General features: G+C 35.3%; 1 protein-coding gene and 1 long non-coding RNA gene across 9 annotated transcripts; both read right to left on the minus strand.

Annotated features, from left to right (window-relative positions):
- Positions 1-6,200, minus strand: LOC149709125 (uncharacterized). 8 transcript variants are annotated; one of them, XR_016381312.1, is made up of 4 exons: positions 5,846-5,981; positions 5,683-5,791; positions 2,721-5,594; positions 1-282 (listed from the first exon to the last, which is right to left on the minus strand). It is a non-coding gene; the product is annotated as an uncharacterized LOC149709125 (long non-coding RNA). The 8 variants fall into 8 exon arrangements; XR_016381311.1 differs by lacking the exon at positions 1-282 and adding an exon at positions 6,066-6,200 and having other exon boundaries at positions 4,941-5,594; positions 5,683-5,755; positions 5,846-5,931; XR_016381310.1 differs by lacking the exon at positions 1-282 and adding an exon at positions 6,066-6,200 and having other exon boundaries at positions 4,941-5,594; positions 5,846-5,931.
- A 306-nt stretch (positions 6,201-6,506) lies between these two features.
- Positions 6,507-10,045, minus strand: LOC149709126 (pancreatic triacylglycerol lipase-like). The gene is made up of 9 exons (XM_089864554.1): positions 9,791-10,045; positions 9,611-9,719; positions 8,708-8,827; positions 8,438-8,533; positions 7,841-7,890; positions 7,306-7,510; positions 7,118-7,235; positions 6,880-7,053; positions 6,507-6,694 (listed from the first exon to the last, which is right to left on the minus strand). Exons 1-9 carry the CDS (start codon positions 10,022-10,024, stop codon positions 6,598-6,600), a joined length of 1,203 nt encoding a protein of 400 aa, XP_089720680.1. The 5' UTR covers positions 10,025-10,045; the 3' UTR covers positions 6,507-6,597.
- Positions 10,046-11,937: the final 1,892 nt, after the last annotated feature.

Raw genomic sequence — 11,937 nt, forward strand, 5'->3', positions numbered from 1 at the left:
TTTGAAATGTAGAATAAATTTTTTTATTTGTTGTGTACACTCTAAACATATATCAATGAGAATTTTTGAGGAAATGCATCATGAGTAGAAGAGCTTGAAGACGATGTCTATATAAGCATATTGTGTTGTACTTTATTTATGAAAAGTTTAAAAACGACGGTATTTGAAATATGGAAGAAAAATATTTGTTTCGTACACTGTATACATATACAGTGTTGTCGAGATCAGACCAACAGCTTCCTTTATGTACAACCCCCAATACTGCCAACGGGTGATGTCGTGCTAAATTATACAGGGTGTAAATAAATGTTTAGAATTCATGTTTTATTGTATTTAAGTGACAACGAGTGGCAAGATACACAAAGAATACAGGAGAATATGCGTGAATGCAACAAAATATTTTAAAGCACAGTCCTACGATTAGTCTTAGAACCTGGGCCTCAAATTGCAACCTCTAAACTGTTTAGTAAACAACTCAACGTAAATATTCGAAGTGTCTACCATTGTGGTTGAGGCACTCTTCCAGATGACTGTCCGTGTCTTGCATTACATTTGCAACCACTAAACTCATGACGCATGGCAAGACTAATGGTATTGCCGTCTTAGGTACTTCTCGTCCGTTAAGGCTTGATGTAGGGGGATATGATTATGCCTGTAGTAATGCCCTTGTAAACTGGCACGAACAGTAGAATGGCTTAGTGCAACTTCTTGTTCCACCGCTCTACTACAAGCATGAGATTGGCTTCAAAACTTTCTACGATGTCAAAGTCTGTATCCTCATTACAGACTATACAGTCTCTTCTACGTTCACGATCTTGCACTATCGAAATGACGAAAGTCCTCGCACCCAAATGTCGGTGTGGAGACCGTTCGGCATAAAGCACTACCTTTAGTTGAACCAGAGAGAATTTTACACATGTGTAAAATTCTCTATGGTTGAATGTTACCGCGACCTTCACCCAAAATAAACTTGCTAATCAATTTTTCCTGGTTAGAATAAGTTGGCATTTTGCTAGGAAACGAGACCAACTACTGTAATTCTACTACTTAGCGACACTGAAAGCCCCTTTATATCTAAAAAGACCGGAAGTTCCTCAAAGTTGAGTTTTCAAAGATTGTCAGCTTGAGCAGCAGGTCATAGTATGTATAGTGGTGAAGGTCGCTTTAACATTCGACACGTGACACCACGGTATGTTTGGTCCTCCAATGTCCTGACCCTATAGGTCCAAACAATTACCATCCAGTTTTTCGGCTCAGCGTTGCGGTATTGCCGGTCCCATTTGAAATACAATTTCTGTAGTGTTACAATTTTAACAATACGCCTGTTAAAAAGGCACAAATACCGAAAAAAGAAACCATTGTAATAAAGGTCGGCCCCCTAACCTTAAACTATGAACAAAATAAAGAAAACATAAAGGTTTCTTTGGGAATGACTTTGAAGCAGAAGGTCCGAGTTGTCTGAGGAACCGAGAAAAAAGGCCGTAGTGAAAACTAATCGTCGTTACGTAGCAGTTAGGACCGAATTTAATTAGTTAGTCTCGTCTTTTAGCAAAATGCCAGTGTATTCAAACCAGGGAAAATTGAACATGATGTTTACGAGGATTACCCAAAACGGCAAAACCTTTGCGTGAACTAATTGAAGCCGATCCATTATTTTTAGAAAGGTACTGTTCTCTGACGAGGCTATTTAAGGATGGTACCTTAAACCTTCATAACGTGCATTTTTGGGAGGGCATTCTTGGAAACCAAATTATCGGACCCTTTTTCTTGATAAGAAAATCTCTGAAGGCATTTACTTGGACTTCCTGCGTCATGAGTTCGTTGCTAGTAAAGTAATTGAAAGACATGGACAGATGAAGAGTGCCTGCACCACAATGGTAATCACATTGAACATTTACGTTGACGTTGATGTGTACCAAACGGATTCGATTAGAGGTTGTAATTTGAGGCCCAAATTCCAAGACTTATCGTAAGACTGTGCTTTAAAATTTTCTGTTGCTCCCCCCACTTGACTGGTATGCTAGGTGGTATTTCAGTAGAAGAAAATTTATTGAATTAGGGATAGCGAGAGATGGCTAGTGATATGGCTTAGTTATGGGCTAGACGCCCTTGTTTTATTGGCAACATTATTACATTGAATGTTGCCAGATTAAATTGTTGCTGGTGATTTGGCGAACTATGCTAATGATATATTAAAATTTAAATGGAAAAGTTTCATTTTGACACATTCCTTACCCTAAAATTTTGTGTTTGGAGCCTATTAATGCATTATAGTGATAATGTAATTAATTTTAGTGTTAAATAGGAAAACATTTAGGCTGAAAGAACAACTGGCGTAGTTTAATCTTATTTTGTTATTTCAGTTAAGGGTTATCTATAGTTACCCAAAAAAAACCTGTTGTTTTCGATTAATTTTAATTAAATATGATCATTAAGTTGAAATTAACGGCTTATCTTCTTTTACTAGTGTTATTTCAGTTTATTATACGAGTTTGAACAAGAAATTCTGCAAACTTTAGAGGAGTGACTGTTTGACTCTTGCAGAACAATCACTACTTTGCCCCAAAACTTTTAAATATCACGCCTTTTCAATGGCTCTCTTTTCAAAATGGGGAAAAAAGCTTTTAAATGACAATTTAATTAATCGTAAGAATTAAACAGGAAAATGGAGGCTGGGTGAAAGATTTGTTAGTTTAATTATAAGGTATCCATGAATTTACCCAAAACACGAATCTTTCACATTCTGGGAGCACTGCCGTGCTCCCAGCCAAGTCGAGCACTGACATCCTTTTCTCGAAGCAACTCGTGGCACTTTTAAGCCCACTGTAACTTCGTGATGGGTATAGGTGAAAGTCTGAAATTTTGCTTGCCGCGAGGACTGTCAATCCTAGCTATTGTTTCCAAATTTCAAGTTCCTACCCTATATGCTTTTCGAAATATCGCAGGTGAAATTTACCTTATTTTGTCACTCACTCACTCACTCACCGATCATCAAAATTCTAAGGTACTTCTAGAGGAGATAGAAACTTAAAATTCAGGATTTAGTTTTCATTTATTTTATAAAGCACAGAAAAATTAAAACATCCCGAATTTTTTATAAAATTGTTCTTTAGATCTTTATTTTAAAACTAGATGGCGCTGCCGTCTTTTCAACAGAAATAGTGTGTGTTCTTGATGAAAGGACGTAATGGTCCAAAGTTAACCGAAAGTTAAATATATATTAAAGCTAATAGGAGTAGTAGTTTAATAGAAATGTGTCGTAACTGATGCTACATTCTTTTATTAGGATATCGCGTACAATCTTTATTGCATATTCTCTGCGGGTCGAAAGGGGTAATTCAGCGTAAATATGGACAAACGTTAGCGATTATATTGGCAAACGAAGTACCACGAGAGGGTCTTGTTTTAATATAACTACCGAAGTATAACGAGAGGGTCTACAAAAAGAAGTGAGATCCTAAGAAAAACATTACCATGTACAAAAATGGGCCAAGCCTCGCTTCGTGCCCTCTCCGCCGTAAAAGTTCTGAAATCCCATGTAGAGCCAAGTCTGCCTTTTGGTCTCATTCAATCGCCAATTGAACAATTATGTTATAAATTAAGTACTTTTCCTAATTAATAACCAATATTCTTTGACTCTATCATTATTATACATCTTTGTTCGTATCAAAAATATCGTGACTTGGCAAGCGCAGGTGTACATAAGGTTATGCATAACTCGCCTTATAAACTTGTAAATAGGGTTATGCATAACTCACCATATAATTTGTACATAGGGTTGTGCATGACTCATCTTATAAACTTGTACATATCCCCTCGACCATAAACGATTTAGTGAATATCCCTTCGACTTCCTTTTAATATTACTTACTTGCGATTGCCAAGTCACGATCTTTTTGATACGAACAAAGATGTATAATAATGATAGAGTCAAAGAAGATTGGTTATTAATTAGGAAAAGGACTTAATTTATAACATAATTGTTCAATTGGCGATTGAATGAGAACAAAAGGCAGACTTGGCTCTACATGGGATCTCAGAACTTTTTAGGGCGGAGAGGGCACGAAGCGAGGCTTGGCCCATTTTTGTACATGTTAATGTTTTTCTTAGGTTAATTATACTTGATTGAGTTTAATTTAACGGCTTATCTTGTTTATCTTGTGTGGATTTATTTTATAATAAAAGTTTCAATAAAATATTAACTTAAATTGCAATTACCCTAAAATTTTAATGTATGCGCTTTTGATGTATTTTAATGATCATTTAGATTAATTTGAAAGTGAAATAGGAAACTACTGTGGCTGTACGAAAAACTTGTGATGTTTTAATCTTAATTTGAGCATGGTTCGTGAGAGTGGATTAAGCTTAAAATTTATTTGAATTTTTTACCCTATTTGCAATGTTTAGTGCAGTTTAATATTTTTGCCATATATTCATCATTATGGTACCCTAAACTTTTGGGTAGTTTAAACAGTTTATTTAAAAGTTATTTGAGATTTTATCCAAAAATGTATATTTTGGTTTAATTTCACGTTAATTATATTTAATTGAGTTAAAATTAACGTAGGATTGTGTTTTGGCAGTGTACATTTAGGCTATAAAATGAGTTTAAATGTATACTTCACCTTAATTGCAATTTTTAGTGGAGTTTTCGATTCTCATTTTACGCTAAGTTTTGAATTTCGCGCCTATTAAGGTGCTTTCGAGATAATTTAAATTAGCTTAAGTGTGAAAGAGAAAACATGGGGCTTTACCAACGGCTTGGTTAGATACAATCTTAATCAAGGACATCATTTAAGAGTTATCTGAGTTTTCATCCAAAAAAAATGTACATTCGGGGTTTAATTTCACGTTAATTACACTTAATTACGTTGAAATTAACTTGTCGTCAGTGCTCATTAAGCTTATAAAATGACTTTTAATAAATAATTCACCTTAACTCTAATGTTTAGAGGAGTTTTTTATTATTTCCAACACATTGCGTTAAATTTTTATCATATCCTGTGCTAGGTTTGTGGTAAAGATTATCTATACAATATGTTAATGAATGATGTTATTCTATAGTTTAGCTTGAATACCAGTAATTAAATCAAATACCTATACAATTCATAGCAATTTAAACCAATAAACAAACGGCAACGTGGACTGTGGAAATAGCAAACAACGTAACCCTCCGTTTCTAACGTGGTTACGTTGAGAGAATCTGTGATGTAAACATGAAAATTATTTGACTAATTAAATTATATAACGACACTGTCCTCCTGGATTAACCAGCACCACTGTTACTTATGAATTAAACAATCCACTGTTGGTAACAAATAGTTTATAAAATGATAACGTAACATCACAGTATAACTGATTCAATAGGACCAAAATTGTTTTAACGAATAATCTGGTCCTCTACATTGGTTTAGTTTTAAGGAATTATATCACACACCTTCACAATTAGTAGCATTTTAGTGAGATTAACAAATAATGAAACCGCGTATACCTGTCCTCAAATGAGAATGTTGAGTGAACTGCGCTAACCAGTAACCTATACACCACTCTTTTAACTGCCGTAGGAAAACACATTGAACATTTTGTGATCTTTCCTGTAATATTTTGAAGTTGAATTCTTCACAGGGTGAAAACACTACCGTTGATTTCTAAACCATTAACAAATAATGAAACCCAGTATACCTCATACGTAACTCTCCGTTTCCAACGTGGTTACGTTGAGAGAATCTGTGCTGATGTAAACATGGAAATTCCTCTACATTGGTTTAGTTTAAGGAAATATATCACACACCTTCACAATTAGTAGCATTTTGGTGAGATTAACAAATAATGAAACCCTGTATACCTCAGTCCTCATATATTTGTTTGTAGCAGGAAACGAAGCAGACTGCGTATTTTTGGAATACAGAGCTGGAAATGAGCTTTTTTTATCTTGAAAGGGGAAAGACTATATAAATACTATATTACATAGACAAACTAAAATACAACTTAAGCCTTGGCCGTAAAGAACGTTCAAAAACTTACTTTAAATGATATAAAAACCTCTGTTAACTGTAATTATTTACCTGAATTACTTTTCTAGACGAAAATTCGACCTGATAACGACCTATTTCTTATTAAGGGTGCTACAGTTAATTAGAAAATACATATAAAGGTGCTCAAGCTCGGATGAAATAGTAAAGTAATCTGTCAGCGTCTACTGCTAGATAGTCTGACTCAAAAGTAATTTTGACGTACTTTCAGAATTAACTAAAATTAACATACTTAGAGTTAATTGATTTAAATTAAACTAGCCGATAGCACACCTTGAATACATAATTGTTAAATTAAGAGTATTCCGAAAAGTAACTTCGCTCTAGTTTTTCAGTTAGAGGTGGCTAAATATCACGAAAAACCCCATGTTAATCTCCATAGGAAAAATGGTAAAAGCATGTGAATTTTGCTTTAACGTTACAAAAGAGTATCAAGTCATATCTACAAGGGCCTACCGGCCCTGTAGAATTATATTGTTCAATATTATATTTAATACACATACAGTAATCAAAATAATAATATTAACAAATTTTATAGACGCATTGTATTTACGTTTGATTGTTATCAACACGTTTTAGAAGCATTAATTGTTACTGATTGTCCTGATATAAGACCTTCATTTTTGGTCAAGCAAAATTCTCGAGTTCCATCGGTTGCTTTTCTGTGGGTGTAAAGAAAACAATTGTAAATGATTAGATATCATTACAAATAATCGCTTAAATTGTTCATAATCATAGAATAGAGGATAATATTATTGTGCTGGATTTTGGATGCTCTAAATACCATTATGCAAACTCGATTATTTTTTAGAACAAATAGAAAATGTAGGTAAATTTTCAAACTCACTTTTCATCAATTTCAAACATGGGTTTTAACGTAAGCTTATCTACGGGCAAAGCCGTGGATGTAGTTCCGTTTTCCGGCTTGAAATCCAAGGTGACTTTCTCAAGTTCCCCTAAATCCTTCGTCGTGGTAAATAGAAAAGTGTAATACTTTTCAGAAGGATTTTCTTCATTAAAACTAATAAGAAAGAATGTGTAAAAACTAGTTTAAATCTGTAAGAAAACTATTTAAATGTATGTACCTAGGTTTAACGGTCAACGAATCAGAATCGATGGATCCATTTATCGTCACACTCAAGTCTCCAGAAATTTCTGATGAAGTCGAATTTACTATTTTCATTAATCCTTGATAGTGGTACACTTTAAGAATGAACACAAATTGAGATATTGTGACTTTTAGGGACAGCATACGGAAAAAAAATGCACTTACAACAAAAAGGTGCTTTGTTGTTTGTCTTGAGGAACAGTTGCAGAGGTTGGCTGTCGTTCTTGTGCCGAGCAGATTCAATCGAGCGCAAACCAAGAATTGCGCATTTCTCTCCGTCAGTTCCGCAAGAAGCGCATTTGCCCTCTGAAAATGTTTCCCAGTCTTTGCAAGCGTAACCAACCATTTGACACTTGCTGTTAATTGATTCCTGCAATGTAAATGGATAATATTGATGACATCGAAGTAAAAAAGGCTGAAATATTTATGAAAGTTATCTTAATATTTGAAATATATTCCTTTGTATGTTTCTAGACGTAGCTATATACGTAAGGTTTCAGTGGATAGTTGCGCGTTACCGCAATACACAATGCATGTTCAAAAGCAGTTCTATTCGTCTATTTCAATTAGAGTATATTCATCTATATAATCTTTTTCACCAGCGAACGAAATGGTAAGATCCTTTTTGCTTGACCGTATAAGTCTTCGATAGCTTTAAAACTATTTACTTTATAAAGTTATAGAATGTTGTTAAGCCTACCTTAAAATATGATAGACATCTCATGTGGTTGCAAACAATGGAATTAATACCTAAAAGTAAAATTGTAATTGTATTAACATCACTTGTGGTGCAAGGGTATTCTACCGTGTAGAGGATCGTTTCAAACTTCGTGTTTTAGTGTTAAAAAATGCTAGTAAATGTACTCTAAGATTGCTGTCAGTAATCCATTAGCTAATAGAAATCATTATGCCCCCATATCTGTAATGTTAATTTCTTTGTTGGCTTTGTGGGCGGAGCTGGAGTGGTCTCCGTTACGCCTTATAATTCAGATGTCTTTCTAACAGTAATTTCATTGGTTGGTCGTCTGCTTATATTGCTAGCGGATGGACAACAAATTCTTATGACTGTGACGTAGCAACGCGAGGTTAGGAGCTGGCGCAATGTTCAACGAACAGCGAGATAATTTATGCGTGACGCAAATTTTATCATAAACAATAGTTAGTCTTTAGCTCCTCCCTCAAAGCCGCCTAGCTACGTTGATTAAATGATTCCCATTAGCTTATGAATTCTTGTTGCTGTAGGCAGCGTTACGCTGGGTGCATCCTATGGTGATAGAAACAAACGAAAGTACGTTACCCATTTCAGCTGATGAATCGTCACAGCCCGGCTGTTCTACACCGCCATTAGGGAAGAAATCAATGTGTCCCGCCAGCTGTGACATGCCAAGTCCTTCTACAATAAGAATCCAGGTGTTAACAATTAAAATAAGATTTCGAACCCTTCATTGGAGGTGTTTTCCTCGTCTCTTTATTATCTATTTCTTAGATTCGTTGCTGTGATATCACCAGGTAGGAAACAACGGATGTGCTACAATTTAAACTTAGTATTGGTATATTAGGATCTTACCAAGTCCCCCCTCAAACGGCCTCGTATCTGTATGGATAACCTCGACAAATTTCGCATCGCTGGGATCTATTCTGACCACGTTTGATAAGTTTTGAAATCCTGGTTCAGCAGGATCCAAACCTTGTTAAAAAATGAAATAGATGCACATAAAAATAATTGATTCCACTACGGAATAAATGGGAAACTTATTATTTCATCACACCTTATTAATAATTCTTAAAACAATACTGTTTTGCTTTTTACTCAAAATGTCTGTCGAATTGGTTTACATTTTGCTTACTTTTCAATTTTTTAGGTCACCGCTTTCATAAATCTGCTTGATCAAAGCAATAACTGGACAGCCCAAAATATATCCCAACCCTTTCCCCATCTAACGATTCTAAACAATAACGAGGGCTCGAGTAATTAAGCTACCATGTGATTACTTATTGATCCTCACTTTCAATAGTCAAAACTCATATTAAAACTCGTTTTATAAGAGACACGGGGAAATTAAGATGAAATGAACAAGTTGGGAAACCAAAATTAACCTCTATGATTGATCTATTCCATGATAACACCTCAACTAACAGGGAACATCGAGTGAAATTCATGATACCGAATTTTTTCCTCGCATATTCGTAATTGGGCTTAGAGCTATCTCAGTTGTGACGTCAGTGACTTGGTAAAACGTCAAGGGCTTAGCTTTGGCAGTGGGCGGCCACGTTTGGTACCGCTTTGGTTCTATGGGAAAAAAGCATGGGTGACGTCAAACTAAGACTTCTGAGAATGAGATAGCTCTATAGGCAAGACCTTGACAGAAAAGTCAAATCATCTTATTCAATTCTACAAATTGCATATTCGAACCTAATATGGTATTAGATTTACTCAAAATCGAAGGTTAACTATATAGTTTGACGTTACTTGTGATCCTTCCGAGACCGGGAATCCTTTTTCCAGCGTAGCCACAAATTTGTCCTCCTAAACTGTGACCCATAACGTTTACTTTATTTACATTTAATCCAAGCTTCTCCTTATAAACGGAATTCCATTTTAATAAGGTTATTTAAAATACCTTCCTTTTTATGATAACCCAAAACTAACTTGCATATTTTTAACGAAGAACGCAATTTCCGCTCCTACAACCCGAGCATTACTAACGGCTTGATCGTACGGAAATTGATTTCCAGCACTCCAATCCACCGCGATAAAATTGTAATTTCCGTGCTTGAAAAACTCTTCTCGAACACCCTGATAAAAACCCATTGGAATTAGTTCAATTATTATCTTCGCGTATAAGGAATGAATGTCTCCAAGTCTGGGTTTCCCATGTTGCATGTAGATCGTTCTAAAATTGTAAGCCTTTCTCATTGCCATAATTTATATATCGTTTCGGAAATAATTTTTTATTCGATTAATTTATGGGAAATTTCTTGATTTCGATAAACTGGATTTCAAATAGTGGCAAAATAATGAGTTTTAAACCAATACCATAAATCTATGATCTACCATTGAGTTTCTATGTCTGTATGAGATCAAGTCCGTTCTCTGCAGCCTATGATCAGTCCTGGTTTCAAATTATACAAGATAATACAGCAGTTAAAGCCTTCCGTTAAGTGTACTCTTAGTATGAAATCAGTAACGTAAGGGGTGGAAACGTATCATGTGAACCGTAACCAAAACATGTCGAAGCTAGCAAGAGGAAAACACCACGATAAAAAAGAGAGACGCTAATCTAAAAATTCCACCCAAGAGAGTCACTTGCCACTCCCACTTACCGGAACCCAATTATATGGGGTGTCCGTGAATCCGTGAGAAGCGAAAATCGTTTCGACATCGATATTGATACCAATGTCTTTCAAGGTGGAATTTTTCACATCCAGGGCACGAAGGACGTACGATTCGTTTTGCGATTTATCGGTATTTATTAGAAATTTAACATCAATTGCTTCCCGGGAGAAAGGTGGAACAAATTCACTACGCAATGTCTCGTGGTAGAAATCTCCGTCCAATGGAAAACAACCCAAATCTTCCATGCACGGATTCATGTTCATTGTTGTAGTATCTGGTTGTGTTGTTGTCGTAACGTTATCCAGAGCATTGGTTGAGTTTCCCAGTACAGCGGTTGACCTTGATAAAGACGAAGTGAGCACCATTGGCATATTAATTACGCTTTAAACCGATATATGATTCAAATAATGTTTTGATTTTACAAGTATGAGTATATGGGCACGAAAGACAGATTCTAAATATATTTGCTAATCTTTCATTCAATATATTTCAATTTGGGCAACAGATACCGAAATAATAAGTCAGGAAATCTTAGACACATCCATTTAACTTAAAACTGGATTTTAACTTACTCGGTTGAACATAAAATAATCTCCAGCATTGATAGATAGAAAGTTAGACATAGCAGCAATTGGACAAAATTTCCTTGGTACATAGCTGCGCTGTCAACTGGTTGATTACTTAAAAAATACTCTTGTCTGGGTTTTTAAGTTCCAGAACTTGTATTTGAATAAACTGGAGAATTTAAACATAACTACGCTTTAACAACTGAAATCATATTTCTCGCAATGTGTATTCGACAACGTTGATCAAACAAATTAATGGCTTTACAGTTGTTTTCGAATTTTAAAACTTGAACGTGGACATTATTTCATCTCTATATATATACGTTGTATGCTCTAAAGACCTTGTGGTCTGCTGTTCAAGTATAGAGTGAATAGTTATGATAGGTACGCCTGTAATTAAGTATACTATTTTAGCATTTTATGGAAATTCGTTCATGAGAATTACCTTGTACGGAAGCCGACATAACCGGGTTCTTACGTTTATGGTAATCAGGCAAGATCAGGGATTATTAAGAAACATTTACAGTAAAAACTAGAGGGAAATAAAAATCACAATTTTTTTTCAGAAATTTTAGGAAAAATCACAATTTTTGTTCTGAAATTGGCCATATGTCTGATCAGCGCCACTAGCGGATGGTCTGAAAACTACTCCCATAGAGTCTAGGTATATTTAAGCGGGTTTGCAGAATTTCCGTCAGATGGCGCGGCGTTCGAGCCACCTGGCGGAAATTCTGCAAACCCGCTTAAATATACCTAGACTCTATGGGAGTAGTTTTCAGACCATCCGCTAGTGGCGCTGATTAGACATATGGCCAATTAAGGGAAACTCGCAATTTTTGTTCTGAAATTTAGGGAGACTCGCAATTTTTGTTCTGAAATTTAGGAGTCACAATT

This window comes from Phalangium opilio, unplaced genomic scaffold (assembly GCF_054372755.1).
Source record: "Phalangium opilio isolate 3A_F unplaced genomic scaffold, DU_Popi_V2 ptg000013l_1, whole genome shotgun sequence".
Classification (NCBI taxonomy): Eukaryota; Metazoa; Arthropoda; class Arachnida; order Opiliones; family Phalangiidae; genus Phalangium; species Phalangium opilio.